Here is a 22,626-nt window from a genome sequence, read left to right on the forward strand (position 1 = left end):
TTGTGTATGTTTTAGTATTTGGAAAGGGCTGCTAAATATTCTGTCCAATCAGTTATTTAGTATTCTTATATAGTGTAGTATAAATATTTGGTATTACATGGAACAGGGCATGCAGTTTTAAAATTTCCCTCCAGTCCCAAGACTACAAAAAGCCCAGTACAAAATACAATATGGAGCCATCAGCTATACTGCAAAGCAACAACATAAAACCAAACATGGAAAAACAGAGTGAAGCAAAAGAGTATTTAAGGCACTCTTAAAGCCCTGTAATGATCCCCACTGCCAGTGAATTCTAGAGGCATGGAGTCATTATAGAAAAGGCCCTCTCCCCCTTTCCTGTCATCCTAGTATGTGATGAGAAAAACCTTCTACCTAAAATTCTGGAGAGCTGCTGCCTGTCAAAGTAGACAGTAATGAGCTAGATGGCTAAACCATCAGATTTGTGGATTTCCTGGAAACGTGTGGGCAGATATTGCAGGAAAGAGGATTGGGGGCTTTTGGTTTGATCCAGCGGGTTCCTATGTACCATGAAGGCCAAGGTACTTGAAACACTTTGATAATTCATCGATTGATAGCTCTGGTACATATGGCGCAGAACTGAAGGAACATAGGAAGCTGCCTTATACTGAGTCAGACCATTGGTCCATCTAGATTAGTACTGTCAACAGTGACTGGCAGCGTCACTCCAGGGTTTCAGGCAGGAGCTTTTCTCATCCCCCCGAAGCTTGTAGACTCTCCTTCATTTGAAATTTTTAAGCAGAAGAGATGCTTTAATTGAGTTCTATGCATTCCAGGGGGGTTAGACTAGACCTTCAGGTGCCTTCCAACTCTGTGATTCTATGATTTTATTATTCTTCAACCCCCCCCCCCCGCCAATTTTAAATGTCTTAAATGTTTCGATCTTTGGTTTTGGCTGTTTGTCATCCTGCGCCCCTTTGTGCAGCAGAGAAAATAGGTGAATAAAGTAGGTAAATAAGTATTGCCCTGATAAGAATCTGTAAATGCATTGATAAGCAATGATCTCCTTGAGACCACCTGAAAGCTGCTTTATAGCAAAAGAGGCTGATACTACGGCTCAATAGTTGGGAACAGATCCTTGGCACCTTGAGCTGCCCTTGTGGAAAGCTGAGAATCCCGTCTGTCTTTGTGGCCTCTACAATTAAAAGCGAGAACTATCCTGCCCCCCTGGGCACATATGAGGCCAGCCACGCCCTGCAGTATGCTGGTTACCCAGCTGAGTGGAACATGACCGAGACCAAGCCACAAAGAGGCGTGGGTGTCCTTCCTATGGCTCTGTCCGGAAAAGGCTGGGCAGAGTTTCATGGCCGCTCAAGGCACATCTTCAGCGAAGCATGCACAATGCCTGTTTAATGTTCTAGCAAACAATCCAATCTAATCCCACATGGTGTTTTGTTTCGTGTGTGTGTGTGGTTTTTTAAAAAAAAAACCACCAAAATGATTTTGCTTAGTGACCTGATTTAAAGAAAAATTATCCAATCAAACATATACAAGACATGCCATGTACAGTGGTACCTCGGGTTAAGTACTTAATTCTTTCCGGAGGTCCGTTCTTAACCTGAAACTGTTCTTGACCTGAAGCACCACTTTAGCTAATGGGGCCTCCTGCTGCTGCCATCGGAGCATGATTTCTGTTCTCATCCTGAAGCAAAGTTCTTAACCTGAAGCACTATTTCTGGGTTAGCGGAGTCTGTATTCTGAAGCGTATGTAACCTGAAGTGTATGTAACCCGAGGTACCACTGTACTCCCTTCCCCCATCCATCCATCACACCTACCCAAATAACTGACCAAGCTGTAGTTGGGGCAAATTTTCCCTGTTACACAAATTTTTAGAGATCCTTTCATGATTAAATAGGAATCCAGCTGCCCCAAAACATATTCACATGGGTGAGACATCAAATGAAGAAAGCAAAAGTTGTTTTAAAATGGGGGGGGGGGTTCAAGCCTGAGGGCCACATTCCTTTATGTGTAAACTTCTGAGGGGCACATGCCAGTAGAGGCTGGGGACGGAGGAATAAAGTGGGTGGGGTGACATATGTGATTCTTAGTTTTGCACAAAAGTCTACATTTCAGCTATGCAGGAGTCAGAGCTTTCTACACACAAATCTCACCAACCAGGCAAGAGGGGAGGCCTATTCCAGCCAGGCAAAAGCACTTGAGGAAAGAGCAGAGTAGGGATGTCAGAGAATTCCATCAGAAATGGAAATGGGAACAGAAATTGCTGCAATTTGCATGTTTGTCCAATGCCCAGAATGCAAATCACGCAAGCACATATTAGCATCATACACCATTGTTGTTATTTTAATCCACAAACTTCACATAAAGAATTACGTTGTTTTCCGAATTGTCTTTTGACATTTCCTCCCCATTGAAATGCATTGTAACTAAGTAATTAATTTGTGTTTGTTTTAACCATAGCAGGTAGCACAATGAGTTATGTAAGTTTCAGTGGAAAGAAACTAAACTGCAGCTGAATGGAAACAGCATTGACAGGACAAAATTCGCTGCCTCCTGGCATTCCTTAGAACAAGGCTGGTGAGAAGTGAAGTCTCCAGAGAAGAAGGCCCAACAGCTGGCTAGAGAGGCCCAGAGAGCTGTGTTAGGCCCCTTGGCTTGAAGTTCCCCTGCATTTTTAAGAGTCGAGCAATAATGTCATGCAAAAAGCACTGCAGAACATGCTTTGGGTTCTGACAGTGCTCATTCCATTCCCTGGTGATCTGTCTGTGCTGTTGCATCTGTGGACCTTGGCAGTTTTCAGCTCTTCATTAAAACCCTGTCACTCCTGCTTACCCTCCTCCATTGCTAAGGCTTTAACTTCAGTGATGGGTGACCTTCCCCTAGTCAGGCTGGAGGGGAGAGGAGCACAAGATTATTCTCCCTGAAATCAGAAAGTAGCTCATTCTCCCCAACAACCCGAAAGCCAGTTCAAAGCTGTTTTAGATACTGGTGTTCCCCCTAAGATTTCTTTGAGAGCATGGTGTCGCCCAATCCCTTCTGCAACCTGTCTTTGAAAGTCCCAATAGCTCTCACTTTCACCCACTCACCTGCTTCCACCCGAAGAAGAAGAAGAAGAAGAAGAAGAAGAAGAAGATTTGATATCCCACATTATCGCTACCCAAAGGAGTCTCAAAGCAGCTAACATTCTCCTTTCCCTTCCTCCCCCACAACAAACACTCTGTGAGGTGAGTGGGGCTGAGAGACTTCAGAGAAGTGTGACTAGCCCAAGGTCACCCAGCAGCTGCATGTGGAGGAGCGGAGACGCGAACCTGGTTCACCAGATTACGAATCTACTGCTCTTAACCACTACACCACACTGGCTCTCATGCATGCCTCTCTTGCTGCTTTTGTTCTGCTGGCACGCTGTGTCCAAGGAACACCAAGTGTTGTTGCTTTCTCATTGCTATTAACACACGACAGTAGCACTGGGAAGGTTACAGTTTCCAGGGCTCCTGACAAGGGCGCTGACTTGCCTCCCACATTGCGGGGGCACATCACATGATGCATCATGTTAAATGTCACGTGACACGTCATCATCCCCACCTAGCACTCGGCCAGGACACGCAGGTATGCCGCTGCCGCAATGCCAGCGCTTGGCCTCCTCCCTGCGCGACATCGCGCAGGGCCACATGATTTGTGGGGAACCCAGCCCCCTCCTTGAAAAATTAGGGGAGGCTGACCCCTCGGTCCCCACCACATGGTGCACCTGGCTCCTGGCTAGGGCCATTGTTCAGGGATAGCCATGGGGGTTGGAGTGCAAAGTGTTTTGTCCCTCCCCCTTATGTTAGTAGTAGGAAGGAGGAGCAGCAATAAGAAGAAGAAACATGTTCCCATTTCTGGAAACCACAGGACATGAAGATCGCTCTTGTGCTTGAATCCAGCCACTGTGAGAACAGCATGCTGGACTTGATGGGCCATTGGCGCAGTGCTGGTGAAAAACTAACCGCCCACCATCTTAAAGTGCCCAGAAGCACTTGTTTGAGTTTTAATATGCACATAACCAACAGTTCTTACCAATAGATTGTGGGTGGGGTGGAGTGTGTCATGCCCCCCCAACCAGCCTGAATCATTATATTTAAATTTGTGTGAGTGCTCTATGCCTCCCCTACTTTGTGTGCCTGACAATGCCCCTGCTCCTTGCACCCGACACGTAGCCATGGCAGCATGCCAAGCATCAGAGATGAGAGTGAGGAGCAGATGAAAGAAACATTCCTCCGTTCTTTGGACTAGTGATAGAAAGGGGCCTGAAGGTCAGGAGCAGGTGGTCCAGAGGCAGGATGAAAGGGAATTGCAATCTAAGGAAGAGGCAAACATTTGGAGGTCATGATACTGCTCGTGCATTGCGGCGAGCATTATGAAGCACGCTTCATATTGTCCAAAGCACCCCTGAAGCAAGTTCAGCTGCATCAGTGTTGACCCTTGGCACAAGTCCCTTCTTTGACTCTGTGGAATCAATGGAAACCAATCTGGGTGATCCCATGGTGATCTGTTGTCCAGGCCCAGAAACTTCCAAGAGGGATCTTTCATAGAGATTCAAGCCTTCAACAGACAGGCTGATAATGATCGGTCTCTGGATTTACTGTTGCTTTATATTGTATTTTGTATCCTAGTATTGTTTTTCCCATGCTTGTAGCTGAAGGAAGGAGTCAAGCTTTCTTGGTTGACCAATAAACTAAGCTGAAACTAATACTGTGTGTATGCTCGTGTGACTTCCACAGTACATTTGCTCCCAGCAAGCCTCTGCCAGTTTGATTCATGTGCATAACTCCAGATAGCTCTGGTTCTGCATTCCAGAAAATGCCATCCCGTGCTCCACACACATATCATTTACTCGGTTTAAAAAAGATGCTCTGCTATCCCAATTTAACAGATCAATGGACAGGACAGGACATGATTACAGACAAACACAGAAAGAGGCGTGGAAGGCCTCCTTCTCCTCCAATCCCACAGGGGAACCTCCATCTGCCCAGTTGCTGTGTTGTGAACCATAAAGAGAAATTAACAAGAGGGCTGTAGCCTTGAAGTACCACCCTGTGCACATTTATAAGTCCCAATGTGGTCTGTCATTGACAACAGATAGATTTAAAATGCAGGATAAAAAGTTGCCAAACACAATAAAACACCTGCAACAGTTTTAAAAGGAGCAGGGGAAATGTCCCAAGACTAAGGGCCATGGCCTGCTAAATTCTACTCAGAGTAAACCCATTTAAATCAATGGACGTAAGATAGTCATGTCTATTCATTCCAGTGGGTCTCTTCTGAGTAGGGCTAACACTGCATGCAACCCAAAGTTACAGTCCCCCCAAGAAAATGAGTCCCATTATCCTCACCCAGCAATCTTAACAATCCCAAATTGTACGCTGCTGGAAATTTATTCTGCATTTGGGGGTGGGGGTCGAGAAGGAGCTTCTTTTGAAATTTTCAAAGAAAGCTATATTGAATAAAACAAATTTTGTATTATTACAAATGACTATAAGGAAGATTTCCAGGACCACTTTTCATTAATCATAATAACAAAGGAGGCTTGGAGAAGCACTCTCAGCTAATCAAGGAGAAACACTCAAACATTGGCCACATTCACACCATGTATTTAAAGCAGCATTAGACCACTACAAACAGTCATGTCTTCCCCCAAAAAATCCTGGGAGTTGTAGTTTGTTTAGAGTGCTGGGAGTTGTTAAGAAGCCCCTGTTCCATTTAGAAAGTTACAATTCTCAGAGTGGTTTTGTTATGTACTGAGTTGAATAGGATCCAAAATGCAGCAGTCTGATTGGTCCTAGAACAATAGGCTTCAGAATGCAACAGTCTGACTGGTCCACAGGAGCCCCTCAATCCAGCTCCAGGTGGAAGTGAATCCGCAACCTGATTGGCCTACAGGAGAATCCCAGAATTAGCCAATCACGTGGGGCCCATTGTGTAAATAATGTATATAAAGCAGACATTCTGGGGGAACTCCCATTCCTCCTCATCACTATGAGCTGAATAAAGAGCATGAAATCCACTCTCAACTCCGAGTATATTTCAGGTTTAATAGTCAATACCTCTTTGCAGAACTATAGGCAGAGTCTACTCCTGTTCCTCCACCATCATCACCACCAGCAACAGCAGCTATCTTCATCTCAGCATTATAATTTATAAGGGGGGAGCCTTTTGCTGTTGGGAACTGGCTCACAGATGGGAATGTGGCCCTTGATCCAAAACAGAGTCTCCACCCTTTTCCTAAACCAATGGTTCCCAAACTCCCACCCACAAGACCACTTCAGAAATTGAGGAATAAAAGAAGCAATAAAAAGACAATTAAAAATCATACAGCATCTGCCTGTTGTAGCCATCACACCTTGCTGTGCTAGATGCTGTATGATTTTTAATTGTCTTTTTATTGCTTCTTTTATTCCTCATACTGCATTGCATTGCATTACAACTCACAGTCCATAGAACTCAACTTGCAATGCAGTAAAACACAAGAAATAAAATCAGCAATAATATGCAATCGAAAAAGATCAATATGGGTACCTAATGTGGGCAGTGCTGCAAACCCACTTGAATAAATCTTGCCTACCCCTGGAGGTCGATGGACCACAGTTTGGGGATCCCGGTCCTACAGAATCATAATATGGTTCTTAATCCCTGCTGTCCTTCAATATTCTGCACCAGACAGTTGCACACGCATAGTTGTGGCCATTTTTCACTTCTCACTGAGACACAATTTTAAACTTGCTTTATTGTGGATTTATTCCTGCCTATGATTTTGGACCTTTGCAGTGGTGTTATCCATTTGGAAAACTGCAATCAGGGCCTTGAAATCCTTTTGAGGTGTTATCATCCGAAGAAGATTTGGCAATCCATGACCTTATCCGGAAGCCTATTGTGAGCTGCTTAGAGCACCCTTCAATACGTTAATAATAATTTGCTTTTTGTAAGCCTTGCTGAAACGTACTCTTTGCAAGTGTAATGATACTTGTCAGTTGCTTAGAGCGTTCTTTAATATGATTCTTGTGCTATGTGGATCTTTGTAAGCCTTGCAGAAATGCACATTTTGCAATTGTGATAATACGCTGCCTATTTTATTGTAACTTCTTTTCACCAATACATGGCTGTTACATTTGTGCACATATAGCTATGTCCGTTTTTCATTTCTTACTGTACTACAACTTTTAACTTGCTTTATTAAGGGCTTAGCCCTCCCATCCCCTCTCTGTCCCTGAATCCAAAAGGGAGCAAAATATATTAGCCAAGTGCAAGGAATTTTATTAAACACATGGGAGGCCCTGAAGTTCAATCTCAGTGAAAGGCTGAGCATTTGGCTATTTGCTGAAATTCCAGGATCCAGAGAGAGATAGAGAGAGAACAACCCAGAAATATCTCCTTGATCAATTTCAGAAGAGTCGCTCGTGGTGACCGCCAGCTACACAATTTTTTCCTGGATAATATTGCCAGCCACCATTATAAAATACCAAACATGTCCAGAACACATGGCAGACCAAATCAATTGTTCATGTTCTCAGCTTTGAAAATATGTCAGCAAGGTTGAAAGGGCCCCCAATCCAGGGCACAACAAATTTGCTCTCCTACAAGATCCGTTATTCTTTACTCAGTCTTGTTGTTTTTAACCCAAAGCAAATGTTTCAGTTGTGCAGCAGCTGAGGACAATGGATTATCCAGATGCCAGGGAGAAAATTCATTTCCTATTTAGACCCTGAACATGTTGCTATGGGGAAGAAAAACATCTACACAAATGACTCGATTTGCTGAGCATCTACATTTCTATTTGTTTTAGAGAAAACGTGATTTAGGCTTAGATTAGGGATGTGTGAAAAAATCCACAGAGTGATTCTATAGAATTCCTGCAGAGGAACTTTGCAGTGAAATCTGTTATCTGAATGTTTTGCCATGAACCTTGGCAGAGAATTCAAATGGATTCTCACTGTTTATGTTTTATGCTGCAGGTGTGCATGACCTACATTGACTGTGTATGCAGCAGTTGAAGACTACAAATGCCATGGTGCTGTGAAACTTTGATTTACGCCACAATCCTATGGGCTGCCATAGTTTGAAGAGCAAAAAAGAGGGCACATCTGCTGACTTCTGCTTTTAACTATGGATCGCTATGATGACTCTCATGAAAAAGAGGATGTGTCCTGGAAAAAGAGGACATATGGCAACCAATGTCTACTCAGAAGTAAGTACTACTGAGTTCAATGAGACTTACTCCCAAGTATGTGTATTAAGGACTGCAGCCTACAAACTATGTGTGCATGCTTAATAAAATTACAGATGCAAAGCATAATGGCATTTTGGAAAATTAAATCCCAAATTCTGCTTAAGGGGAAATTATTTCTGCTACAACCCGTATCTTGAGAGGAGAAGCCCACAGGTTGGTCCTTTCTACACAATGTAGGAATTGTGCATTTGGTAATATGGAAAACTGATGTGGACAGTGCCAGATTTACAAACCATAGCTTAGGGCCCCACTCTTTTGGGGGCCCCCAAAAAATTTAAAGGGAAAAAAACTGGATGTACATTTCCAAAATATAGGATAAAAATACAAATAAAATAAAACCTACATACAGCAACAGTGTTTTGTGTTGTGTAGGCTCCTATGATACCTATTAGGTCCATAAATTACCATATAGCATATATTCAACACAAAAAACAGTGACAATTTGTTGTTGACAAAGAGCTGGACATATAAAGGGCCCCATTACCTTCAGTAGCTTAGGGCCCCATCAAACCTAAATCCGGCCCTGGATGTGGAAATGTGAAGAACTGAACTTAAGACTGTAAAAATGAGAAACTGAGAGAAACCGAAGTTTACAGATTTGCCCATCCCTACCTGAGCTATCCCCTAACAACACCCCTGGGTATTTCCTGGCTCAGATGACAACATAACTCCATCTGCCTTAAGGGAGGATGGCATGGACATTTCAGGCAGCAAAATATCATGGGCTAGCTCTGCAACTCTTGTCTGGCTCCCCGGCAGCCACTTCGTTGCAAACCGCTAACCTATGGAAGTAAAACTAGTGCATGTCACTCAGCAAGAGGGCGCAAATCAGAAAGGCCATTTGACAATAGACGGGGATAATATAGGCAAAACACACTAAGAAGAATGATTACCTTTCCGGGCTATTCGGATGCAATTCAGCCTCATTTCCTAACAGGGAAGAAAAAAGAGAATCAGGTTTTACTGGTCCGTGAAGCCTGGTTTTTCTTTCCTTTTCTTTTAACAACTCTGCTTCAAAAGTGGGAACGGAAAACAACACTCTGTCGAAGCTTTATGCAAACTTACTCTGTATTTTTACAATGAATATTGTTCTGCCTGCTTGCATCCCATCACAGTTATTCCACCAGAATGCAATATATGCATTCTTTTAAATAAATAGCAATATGAACATGAAAAACCCCATTTTACAACCAACATACTCACACACACCACACAACATGGCGTGTGCAAGGTCGCCATGCCCCCCAGCCCCCTCAGTGAAAATTTGGGGGGCCCTTGGGTCCCTGCCCACGCGTACCCCCAATGGCCCCCCTGATGTTGGTTATGGCTTATGGGAGCTGAAGCCCTACAATATCTGTAGGGCAACAGGTTCCCCATCCCCGATTTAAAAGCTGGTTCTTAAATCGTAATGATGCCAATTGCAGTGACTAGCAAAGTTTGCACAGGAATTTGCTCCATGGCATTGAATTCCTTTAGATTTAAGGCCTATGGATAGAAATGAATACACCATACGATTCCGTGTACAGTATAAGACTATCTTTTTTTCCTTTAAAATTATGTTAAAAATTGGGGGTTGTGAGCCGGAGACAGTCAGTGGCTATTTGGCGTATTCTTCGTTGCTGTGGCCAGGGCTGGTGTCGATTGGCTGTTGCTACTCTGGGCTACCCCCCCCCAAAAAAAAATCTTAATTTGGAGTCCTCAAAAACAGGGGGCGTCTTATACACAGGGGCATGTTATACACAAATAATACAGTAACCTCTCAGGTTGATAGAGAGCCATCTCACTTGCCCAGCTGAGAAACCATTTTGTTCCTCACTTTTCTTTTCTTTCCTGCACTGCCTGTCTCCTCCCTCTCTATCTCGCCTGCCCAGTGGGATTCCTCAAGCACCCCCCTGCATTGCCTGCCCGCCTGCCAAAATGCCATGCTAATAACACAATCACTGCAGATGGAAGAATGAAAATGAAACAAATGGGCATCATTTTCCTTAATGTGCATAATCTATATCTACTCATTATGTTAGGATTCCTTGTTGTGCCATTTGGGATATTTGGATGCTGGGTGCATGAGAACCAGACCGCAGCAATAAGGAGGAGGCTGGAAAGAACCTCAGCTGGGGCATAAAGCTTTCCAAGACATCCTCCCCTGCCTGCTCACACAGGCAGCTATTCTATTCTTCCTGCAGCTGGACTGTGAAATTAACAGCTTCTGTCAATCATTACCAACCTGGGGTCATTACAGTTCTAAGAATTCGACCGGCGCTCCACATATACCAGTATCCTGCTTCCCACAGTGACTAAGTCAGATGTCTTTGGGATGGCCACAAGCAAGGCATGGATGCAACAATGCTATTACCAGCAATTAGTGCTCAATAGCACAAAGGAGACCTGCAACAAAATGTTGCCTCCAAGCCACAGTGTTCCTGTTCAGAAGTCCAGGCAGCTAACCATGCCCTTCTCTAGAACTAAGGAGTTCATGGAGGCCATTCCAAGGTTTAGTGGCTACTGAGCACATTCAATCCATATTGTCTCACTGCCCCCCCATCTTTGTTTCTTTGTTCAGAGAGCATTTTTTAAAAATATATCAAGACATTTTGGGACATGCCAACATGTCCATCTAGTTTCTGAGTAAGGGTTATAGCTCAGTGCTGAAGCATCTGCCTTGCAAGCAGAAGGGACTCAGGTTCAATTCCCAGCATCTCCAGGTAGAGTTCAGAAAAAACTCCTACCTGAAATCCTGGAGAGCTGCTGCCAGTCAGTGTAGACAATACTGAGCTAGATAGATCAATGGTCTGACTTGGTATAAGGCAGATTCCTATGTTCTTATGATTCTGAGTGGCCCCATTTGGCTCCATTCTTATTGGCACTCACTACCCAAGTTTGCAATTAGAGGAACTGCTTCTGAACCTGGAGGTTTCGTTTACCTAGCTAACAGCCTCCAATGGACTTAGGTTGCATACATTTAAAACACAGAGACATACCTTGAAAGAATCCTGGGAGCTGCAGTTACCCCTCACAGAGCTATAATTCCCAGCACCATTAACAAACTACAATTCCCAGAATTAATTAATTAATTAATTTTAGGGGAGAGGTGTTTTAAATTTATGGTGTGTATGCTTCTTCGTTCTCCATGAATTTGTCTAACCCTGTTTTTAAACTAACACCATTACATCTGTAGCACTGATAATTATGCATTGTTCATAGAAGCACTTTCTCTGGTCTGTTCTGAAAACTGCTCTCACCAATTTAATTGGGCAACCCTGAGTTCTTGTATTATGGATAAGGTGGAGGGAGGGGAGGGAAACTTTTTTCCTCGTCCACTTTCTCTACATAGTGCATAATTTTAGAAACCTCTATCATGTATGCCCCCAGTGATCTCTCCCTTCCCAAAACTTAACAAACAACAACAAAAAACCACACCAAATGCTTTTAGTGGGTGTAGCCTGGAGGAGGCATTAAAGTCCTCAATCTTCTCCCAACATTGGTTGTAGCAAGTAGCTCTTTTGGAGCTGTCCATGGTCCTGTAACATTTGAATTTCCTTGCTTCCAGAAAATAACACAGAACATGAACCCAGAATGTCCTGGGTTCAATCCACGGCATCTCTAATTGAAATGATCAGTGAGCAAGCATGTAGTGGGAAACAGTCTGAGGCTGAGGCCCTTGAGAGCTGCTGTTCATCAAAGCAGACAACCCTGGGCTCCATGGACAAAAAATCTGACCTGGTCAAAGGCAGCTTCCTGTATTTGAATTGATGGATTTACATTTAATGGCAACCCTTCCCGCTTCTTTGCCAGCTCTCTCTGGCAGCGCACACTCCTTCATGTGGCTCTACAGCCTTCGACTTCTATAGGTGCGGCAATACATTGCCTGCCCACTTCTGCACCCCCAGTGGCTCAGATGGAAGCTGCAGAAATGTGTCAAGTCAAGGCATCAAGGATCCTCTGGAGGATGCCCCCCGTTGTTCCAGCAGTCACCTTGAAAGAGATTTGCCCAGACGTGGAACAGAACCTCGGGTTAGTCAGATCAGATTTGTCTCTGCAATGAAAGCTGGGCTGTTGAAGCCAGGCCAAGCTTGATCGTCTTGCAGATTAGGACAGAACAGCCCACTGGGGCAGCTGCAGGGGACAGGCCTGGAGTCCTTGGAGGACATCTCCTAATGTTAGCAGATGCAAGGAGTCGCTGCAAGAAAGGGTGTCAAATGAATTGTCTCTTGCTGAGATGCCTGAGCAAGATCCCCACCCTTCTCCTTCTGTAGACAGCCTGAAGAAAATCCATGTATTCTCATTTCCAATGGTGCAGTCTGATGATTTTTAGACTTTGGACTTAACGGTCTTACATACTCTCTACCCCAACACCACCACCATTCCAAAGATGGCAAAGGGGGAAGAACCACAGCTAAGCACCAGAAGGTCTCCTGCTGATTCTGCTGCCCCCAACTCCTGCCCTGATGGCACCGCTGCTCACTTCCTTGCTAGAAAAGGCAAGGATGTCTCTCAGGTCCAGGCAGGAAGAAGCAGAAGCAGCTGAGATTGGACATTAATGACACACAAACACAGGAAAGGGGGTGTAGCTCAGTGGTGCAGTGCAGGCTAGTCTATTAGGCGAATGGGACACTATACCACCAGCCACCATTGCAGTGATGATGCACTAGTTTTGCCCTTGTGAAATGCAAGGTCCAATCCTCAGCATCATTGATTTCTAAAAAAAATCCCAGGGGGCTGAGCTGGCCCCAGACAATCAGGTTAAGATCAGTCAGTGTGAGCTCCCCACTTTAAGTTCCAGCTGATCTGGAAGCAACAGTGCCTTCTTGGTGGTAGTCCCAGAGCTCCAAAATTTCCAGAGGTTATGGAAGGCTATCAGCTGATCACATTTTAATCCAACACATTGCTACTCACCCCTTTGAGATGGCTCATGGCCTGGAAGTAGATGAGATAGGCCTTCTTGGGCTCCAGCGGTGGATTCCAGTAGCCGCTGTAGGTTTGGTTGTCCCCTACCGTGAAGGGCTTGGCTTCTGTGAGGCTGCTGGGGGGCAGCTCGGCTCCAAAGTAGTGAACTGAGCCACGGGACATGGCGTCGTCAAAGGTTAGGGGCACCGGAAAGCATTCCTGGCCCCCCACCTCCCGCTTGACCTTCCTAGGCCTGTCTTCTTCCACAACGACTTGGTATGTGCTGGGGACACAGTCCGAGGAAGCGGGTTGGAGAGAGAAAGAGAACAGAAAGGGGTGAAATCAGATGGTTTCACAGAATCATAGAACTGTAGAGTTGGAAGGGACCCTGAGGATCATCTAGTCCAACCCCCTGCAATGCAGGAATATGTAGCTGTCCCATACGGGGATCAAACTTGGAACCTTGGTATTATCAGCACAAAGGCTCTAACCAGCTGAGGCATCCAGGCTGAAATAAATCAGAATGCTTTGAGATTAAGGGGGTTGGCACCTGCACTTACAGCTGCCTTTTCAAACCCTTGGAGAATAATCCAACCAAAGAATTCCAGGAACTGTAGTCTTGTTGAGGGTGTTGGGAATCATAGCTCTGTGAGAGGTAAGCTACAATTCCCAGGATTCTTTGGGGGGAGCCATGTACAGTCAAATGTACAGTCGTGGGAGTTTGTGGCTTGCCAATGCCCGTCTATGCTGGAGTCTACTAGTTATACCATCATCCTGCAGACACTGGATTACAAATGTTCAGCCTTACTGGCAGAAGATCTAGTGGGTTTCAAGTAACTCCTGGAAGCAGAGGTGCCGCCATCCCCTTTCCCCGCATGATGATCATTTATTTAACAACATTTCTATGCTGCCCGATTTTGTAAGAAACAGGAATAGCTAGCAAAGGGAGATGATGCATGGCTTGGCTAAGGAGTCTTAGAAGAGGCGGCTGCCAGACTTAAGGCACAGAGCTTTGAGGATGATGCACTTGCGTTTCCTTGCTGGCAAAGTCAAGGGAAGAGGATTCCATCCAGCAGGTGCACATGGGATGCAAAGACACTTGCTCAAGACATTCAAGCAAGAGCCGCAGGAAATCCACAGAGACTCTCTCTCTCTCCCTCCCTCCCTCCCTCTCCCTCTCCCTCTCCCTTTCTCCAGACTCCAGGGCTGTGACCTGCAGGCCAAGCGCAGCTGATCTCACACACACACACACACACACATCAGGCCTGGCTGGCTGTAGGTTATATATAATTAAAGATGCCAAGTCGGAGGCACTATTTGTAACTTTCTCTACCCTTCAGCCAAGAGCAGAAAGGCAAATAACAGTGTGTCAGAAGGGACTGTTTAAATGCCCCAAAGCATTCACAGGCAGGTTTCGTACTGTGGCACAGACCGTGTTAAAACCAGCGCTTTTCAAAAGGGATGCATTAAATCAACAGGCAAACCTTTGCCATCTTTGGAAAAGACAGGTGCTTAGGGTGGGGAGGCGTGTGTGTTCAGTGGGTGAATCAAATCTCGCTCGCCAATTCTCAGCATTAAAGTCTAATTACAAAGATGGCAAAAAGGAACGCTGCCAGCCATATCCCTCACATTTCCATTTTTGCTCTGGTTGTGGATGGCTTTCAATCGGATGTGTAGTAGTCTGGGGTTGCAGGGGGTCAAAGACTTGTTACTATTTCTGCAGCATGGTCCCTGGAAAGTGAAGAACCGTATGGCTTCAGTATTCCTAAATGGAGCATACAGAACAGCTCCTCCTTGGAGTTCCTCCCAGCTGCCTTCATCAGAGTGACTCTACGAGCCAATCCTCAGTTACTGACTCACCTCCTTTCACTATGATTGGCTCCTATAAGCCAATAAGTGTGAGGAGATTCCTCCCTAGAGGCTAAGAAGCTCCATTTTCTGTTACATACAATAGAACTTCAAGGAAAGCAGAAGTTGAGTTACCTTGGAAGAAGAAACGAGAGCACTCCAAACTGGGTAAATGACATGGGGGGATGGGAAGGATTAAGCCCTTTGCTAGTACCACAGTCATGACCCAAATCCAACCCACCTCTGGAACTGCAATTAATATTTATTTTAAAAGCAAGGAGGAGGGGAGAGAGAAAGCACCAGCAGGAAAAGGACAATCCCCCTTCCATTTCATAAATGAAGTTTTGTTGTCTCAAAACTGAAAGGTGGTATGCATGAGTCCCTTGAGTAGATGGGCTTTCCTGTACCTGATAGGGGCACCTCTGCCCTGCGCCGGCCTCAGCAGAATGGTGATGGTGCTCTCCGACTCTCCCAGAGGGGAGGGCATGTCCCCATAATCGAAGCTAGGAGCTAAAAAGGAAAACAAAAGACAGTGATCAGAAAGGATATAAGCTCAAGAAGGACAATCCTGGAGCTGTTGTGACTTCCAAGCATAGTGATGTTTCATCGGAAATAGCAAGCCATGTATTGAACCCAGAGAGGTTCTGCATTTACATTGGTTTAAACTGATTTAAGACAGTGCAAGTCCTCCTGTAGATGCTCTGGTTGGCAGCAACAGCCATTTGGTTCCTTCTTTCCAAGAATTGTCTTCATCACCAGACATCATCATCATCATCATCATTTATTATTTATACCCCGTCCATCTGGTTGGGTTTCCCCAGCAACTTTGGGTGGCTCCCAACAGAATATTAAAAACACAATAAAAGATCAAGCATTAAAAACTTCCCTAATCAGAGCTGCCTTCAGATGTCTTCTAGAAATCAGATAGTTGTTTATTTCCTTGACATCTGATGGGAGGGTGTTCCACAGGGTGGGTGCCACTACTGAGAAGGTCCTCTGCCTTCTCCTCTGCCCCTGTAACCTCACTTCTTGCAGGGAGAAGGCCCTTGGAGCTGAGCCTCAGTGTCTGGGCTGAATGATGGGGATGGAGACGCTCCTTCAAGCCATCCAGATATATCAGAGAATGATATAAGACAGTGAGGTCTCCCCCGCCCCCATCAACCATGGCAAAGACCACATGTCATTTGGCTCTTCCCTTCTCAAAACTGCCTCCATCGGATGCCATTCCATCTGGTCCTCCCACCCCCAGTCCCTGGGTACATCAGTTAAGCCCTCTCCAGATGGTACTGCCATGAACAGGAAATACCAGTAGAATGGGGGTGTGGGGGCACATCTTTATCCCCACCACCATCATTGCAAGGCAAGGTTTTTTTCTGCTCCCGGGTTCTTGAGCTGAGAACTGTCTCTTAACGTTTGAGAAGTGTGAAAGCCCGCAGATAACTTGATCCCAATCTGCACACTAAACTGGAAGGTGCAGCACAGATTAGGCTGAACGGGAATTTGCCAAGATCATATTTTTCAAGAAGCCTAGGTGTAGCTGTTTCCCGCTGCCTAGAACAGTTTCTTGACAGAGCAGTTAGGCGGCCTCTCCAGGTCATGAGCGCAATGAATCAGAAAGACAAATCCAATTGGTTGATTTTAAATAACTGGCCTTCACCAAAACTCCCATGGCACTTTTTGGGGGGATGAATTATGAGCGCCAGCAACTGCCTCCTTCCCACGTGGTAAACTGAGCCAGTTAGCATTCTTTGATGTGCATCTGAATCAGCTCTTGGATTCCAGATGTGACAACATTTCAGAGGGAGGCAAAGTCATGAATGTTTGGGGGACTGGGGGTTGCTCTTTGGGAGGGGGAAAATGTGTGCTGTGTGTAGGGCTGCCAAGTCAGGAGCATCCCAGACCCTGAGATGTCAGGGCCCAAATCTGAGATCTATGAGCAGCTTCTGGTGGTGTCAAGGAGGGGAGGCTTCTGGTGATGTCACAATGTTGTCCCTGGAACCATCACAGTGTGGGCCCTGGAGATGGGAGTTAATTGGGAAAGGGGAGGGGAGGGGAGGGGAGGAAGACAGCCCTCCCTCAAGTGTCTGTTATCATTTTCACTCAGCTCCTGCCAGCCTGAAGCCTGCAAGCTGTATGCACAATTTCCTTAACAATTCTTCTTATTATTAAAGGCACTCTTGCCCACCTGAAGATTCACTTGCCACCTGGAGGGAACCAGGCAAGGCTGGGGACTTCAGATCAGACCTAGATGTCTGGTAGCCCCAGCTGTATGGAACTGAGAACCCTCGGCTCTCTTTTCCTTGACTAGTTCTCTCCTTTTGAATAATGTCCCCGGCTTATGCCAACATAAAACGCTGCACCTCATTTCCATCCACGTTGCACACTGATTATTCTGAAAGCCATGGTTATCCCACAATTCTTTTTGCTCTGACAAGAGAAAGGGAAGAAAGGAAGGCGAAGGACATATTAATTGGCTCTGCTTCTGACAGAGCCGGATAAGTGAAAAACAAGGGAAGGGACAACATGCTGGCTGAAAGGAAAAAACTGGAAGGAGAAGCAGGAAGATGAAGTTCTTTGCCGAAATATGAAAGAATGGTGAAGGGTTGAGCAGCTGCTTTGCATGTAGAAGGACCCAGATTCAATCGCCAGGTACAGCTGGGAGTGTTCCCTGCCTGAAACTCTGGAGTGTCACCGGTAAAGGAGCTAATAGAATCATTAGTTTGCCGGAAAGTGAAAATGTACCTCCGCAGACCTTGCTTTGTCCAATGCCGTCCCTTCAGCCAATGCAGCAAAACCTTTCCACAATTCCCTTGCAGAAACCCCCTGCCCCTCACTCTCCCTTTGCTTACAGCCTGCAGGTCCTGATTAATCAGCAGTCACTCAGGTCCACCTCCTGCTGCCTCCTAATTCCTGTGTCCCTATTAAAAAACATCTCAGCCAATTCAGCACTGTTAATAGCTACACCACAGACATTAGCAAACAGCCCTAAGTACTGTATGGCTTGTTAATGAAGCCCAATTAATCCCTTGTTTGTGCCTCTGCAAGGCAGAGTATTTTGTTTCCTCTCTGTAATCTTCCCCATGGCATATATTATGGGGTGGCGGCAGCAGGGGGTTCTGTTATCTCTGCAGTAGACAATCTTCTAAAGAATGCCAGCTTTGCCTCCTCCTGAGAGCCAGCCTGGCCTCCTCTCTGTCTCCCAGAATGCCTGGCTGTTTGACTACAGACCCAAACTTCCCTCCCAGCTCTTCAGCCTTGGCACAACTAGGAGCTCATATGGCAGACTGTGGGCATTGATATGACTAGTTTCACTGCCAAAACTTGAAACAGAGAGAAAAAGAAAGGGCAATTGATGGGATCAGTAATAGTCTACTCATTTGGCAAAAAAGGACTCTGAAATCTGTCACTATTTCAAGTTCTGGGATCCCACTGCATCTTCTAATTGGAATGACATGCTTTGGGGTGCAATCTTTGCTATTTCCAATACAAATGAACTTGCTCTATACCTCCTGGACAAATGCATGGATTAGAATTTGTCCGTTCACTGATTTCCATGCTTCCTTAATGCTCTGATGCAGTACTCAGCATCAAAAAAGCATCAAAATAGGGCCCTAGGGTTGCCATACATTGTCTTTTTCCTGGACGTGTCCTCACATTGTCTTTTTCCTGGACATCTCCTCTTTTCTGTCCCAGAAGATTTTAAAAATTGGACAAAATGTCTGGGGTTTTGACCAAATGATAACGGCACCCTGCCTTCTCCTGTGCAGCGGTTGCCCCGCACATAGCCATGGCTCAGTTGGGAACCACAGGTGTTGCAAGCAGCCTTGCTGCTCCAGCTTCTCTCTCGGGATTGTGTGACCTTGTCATCCATCTTAATCAACAGTAGGCAGCGGTGGCACATTTGAATGGAGTTTTGGAGGCAACGAAGGAGGACGGGCTGTTGGTTGATCGCCTGAGGACAGGTGAGTCATGGCAACACAGAATGCAGCCACCTCTGGACAGGTACTCCTCTCCCTGCATCCCTGCTCAACTGTCTCTGAGAGGTCAGGATGCCACAGGGAAGCATGGAGAAGTGGAAGCAGAGGCAGAGGCTTCTTTTCCTTGCATACATATCATATGCACCCCCTCCTCGGGAGGAAAGGAAAACAAGCCTCATGTCACCCTCTGGAACCATTAGGAGAAACTCCCAGTTCCACTGGTGCAGGAGGTTGAGGGCGGGGGTGATGTTGCAAACACACAAGTGCTCCCTGTTTGTTCACTTCCTGCGTTGGTCCCTTCCAGTCAGTCCGCTGTTTGCATTCCTCGCCTGCCACCTCCTTCAAAGCTCCTTTGCTCAGTCCCTCCCTCCTCCAATTCTTCCATTAGCGCCACCCATGTAGGGAAGCAGCGGGGAGCACAAATATGTTTCTCTCCTCCTCCCCCCTCTCACTCCCATGTTTGCAGAAGGACGGGCTTGGAAATCGCTGCCACAGGCAACCCCATTCTCTGTGGTGTGAAGCAGACCAGCTGCTGTTACTGCTGAGGGTCCCATTCCCGCCCCTACCTCCCCATGTTGGTAGGGGTGTGATGGGGTCTGGAAATGAGTCTCCTTTGCGCAATATGGGGAAGAGCATGGGTGCCTGTGATGAATAGCATTTGTGTGTTGTATCCATGGCCTTTTAAACGGTTGCTCTTCGTTGTGCACACTCATGTGTAACTCGGATCCCTAATACACAGAGACTTGGTGCTCTTCTGATACAAGAAATGCAAACGTAAGTAGAGGCCTGATCGATCAGGCCAGAAGTCCATTTAGCCCAGCAGTCTGTTCTCACAGTGGCCAACCAGATGCCTCAATAGGAAATCCAGGACCTGAGCTCAACAGCTCTTGAAATTCCCAGCAACTGCCTCTGACAGTGGGGGAGAGAACATGGCCATCATAGCTAGCAGCCATTGATTACCTTATCCTCCATGAATTTGCCTAATCCTCTTTTAAAACCACCCAAGTCGGTGATCATTGCTTTATGTTGTGCTGTAGTCACTCTGTGCATTGACTGGATCACTTCTCAACACTTTCAGGCTGCAATCCTAAACTAGGGAGTAAACCGTGTTGGATACCATGGAATAGGATTGTAACGCAAAATGCATCGCTGTAGAATTTCAGTGATTTCAACAACTTCACTGGTTCTATCAGCGCAAAGAGATCCAAGATTTTAAGAACTATGGTATTGCTGCTTCCTTAAAAAAAAAAAAAAAAGATGATCAAAACCGAAAGCTAATCTCTTCATCTTCAGGCAATGTTAATCCTATGTCCCAGAGATGGAACATCTATTTATTTGTGGGACAGGTGACTTTCCTCTGACAAGTTTGTGCCAGCAAAAACAATTGCTCTTCCACGGCTCAGTGACTAGAGAGCATCTTTTGCATGCAGAAAGCCCCAAATTTAATCTCTGGCATTTCTACTTAAAAAAGATGTTGTGTAGCAGCTGATAGGAAAGGGCAGGAAGCCACAAATCCACTTGTCAGCTTGTCAGAGGTGAGCGCATCCAGTCCTACAGTGAGCAGGGCACCCAGCACTCCACAGATCCATTCCTGAGAAAGGTCATTTTCACTGCAGCTTTTGAGTAGGTAAGAAACAACAAGAAGAAATGACTCTCCAAACTTTGGGAAGGATGTGAGGGAAAGGAGACATAGCTTTGATGGGAATGTCCAATGAACTGATGGCAACTGACCAAGAATAAGACCTTAGGAATGGGTCAGTGTGTCTGGCTGCTAACTAGAAGGTTGGTGGTGTGAGTGCAGCGATGGCTTTGGGCAGAATTCCTGCATTGCAGAAGGTTGTATGAGAGGACCCTTAGGGTCCCTTCCAACTCTAGAATTCTCTGTTATATCAGAGAACAGCTCAGTGGAAATATTGACCCCATGTACGACAGCTGTGAAAAAGGCTAAGTCCATGTTAGACTAGAGATCATTAGGAAAGGAACTGGAAATACAACTGCCAATGTTCTGATGCTGTTGTACAAATCTATGGTACAACCACATTTGGAATCCTGAGTACAGTTCTGGTCGCCTGACTTCAGAGAGGATACTGCAGAGCTGGAAAGGGTTCGGCAAAGTGCAGCCGGAATGATGAGGATGGAGTGACTGCTCTGTGAGCACTTGGGACTTTTTGTGGGATGTGAAACACAAGAGCAGTCAAGTACAACATTCCTAGAGTGAACATGTTTATACATGGGGAGGAATGTTTGTCCAGCCAGCAGGTAAACTTCCTTTTTCCTTCTGGGCTGGGACAGGCTTCCTCTGCATGTGACTAGAGGTGGGCGTGGCCTCACCTGTGCAGGTAACAACAAAAGCACAGGGCAAGGCAGCCATCTTTGACTACATGCATTGAAGAAGCAACATCTGCTTTGCCAAAGATGCTCTCTTGGACTCCAGCCACACACACATGCTTATCACGTTAAAAGCAAATAAAATCAAGTCTTTGTGTCTGTGGCATCAGCATCCATCTGACCTACACAAGATCTATCTCCCTAAATCGTCAACTTCAGTGCAGAAAAAGCACACTCAAGGTCCTGTGCTGTTTAATGAAAAACACAAACTCTCCTCGCTCAGTGATGCCACCTTATCTATTCCACCTCAGACAACATTTCCCACTCATGCAGATAATATCATTTCTCTGAGACTGTTTCTAAGAAGACACAGGGCCGGCAGCATTCAATTTCTCCTTTCCCAGACCACCCCCACTAATAGATCCCATCAAAGCCGCTCCACTGAGTTAGGAAATGTGTTCCAGAGCAAAAGCCCCCGTAATGTAAACAAGGCAGCTTTTGGACCGCCATGCAAGTAAATTATCCAGCAGGGTTGTAAAATGTAATGCATACTGTTTCCCCCCCCCCCCATTTGAATTCTGACTGCAGGGTAGCTGGGAAAGGAGGAGGGGGCCTCTGGAGCATGAAGAATCCATTTCAAGGGAAAGCATATTTAAAGGAATCAGAGCAGTGGGATGTGTGGTTACCCTGATGGTTCAGCTGCACTGAGTTGCCACTCATCCCGATTGCCAAAGAACGGCTGGAGCTGTGACATCTCTCTCTTGCAACTCATCCTATACCAGACTATCCTGGCTTCACACATGTCATAGCTGTGAGGTACAAAGGAAACATCATCTGGAAAGAGCAAGAGTCTTTCTAGACAATTGGTGCATTTGTGCAACAATTGCTCAGTTGCTATTCATTGCTCCAGAGAAACCCAACGTCTTCCCATCAGAAAGCACTTGTGCAGCAGATGCACTCTATTTGTCCTACTGCATTACCCATGACCTGATGACCTTGCCATATACAGAAGACTTGGATGAAGATAAGGTAGAGGCTACTTCCTCAGGGGGGAGTACCACTAGTACTATATTCAGGGTCCTTCTGGCTGAAAGACACAACCCTTCCACCATCCTCTAGGATGAAGGGTCACAAGCTGTACATGTGTCTCCCCAGCCTCACAGAAGATCAGCTTCTCCAGGGAGGCAGATCCAATTACACTTCAGACCTTTTTCAGTCTACATGAGGTTTCAGTGGCTATGGCTTCCAGCAGAGGCAACATCTCTTGCAGTTGTCTTAGCAGGTGCACATGGAGCTGTCCAAGGTCCTGTATGCTCTCAGCTCATAACTGAGCACTATCCGCTTCCCAGGAG

The 22,626-nt window shown here is 45.8% G+C and overlaps 1 protein-coding gene across 10 annotated transcripts in view; it reads right to left on the minus strand.

The window, feature by feature from the left end:
* The window catches only part of PTPRU (protein tyrosine phosphatase receptor type U), a 372,040-nt gene that overhangs the window by 93,282 nt on the left and 256,132 nt on the right, over positions 1-22,626 (minus strand). For all 10 annotated transcript variants that reach the window (XM_053398507.1, XM_053398508.1, XM_053398511.1 and 7 more), the window contains exons 11-13: positions 15,377-15,479; positions 13,131-13,404; positions 9,131-9,167 (exon numbers count right to left, since the gene is read on the minus strand). In XM_053398507.1, coding sequence (XP_053254482.1) covers positions 9,131-9,167; positions 13,131-13,404; positions 15,377-15,479 — 414 coding nt within the window. The remainder of the gene's footprint in view (positions 1-9,130; positions 9,168-13,130; positions 13,405-15,376; positions 15,480-22,626) is intronic.

Source organism: Podarcis raffonei, chromosome 8 (assembly GCF_027172205.1).
Source record: "Podarcis raffonei isolate rPodRaf1 chromosome 8, rPodRaf1.pri, whole genome shotgun sequence".
Classification (NCBI taxonomy): Eukaryota; Metazoa; Chordata; class Lepidosauria; order Squamata; family Lacertidae; genus Podarcis; species Podarcis raffonei.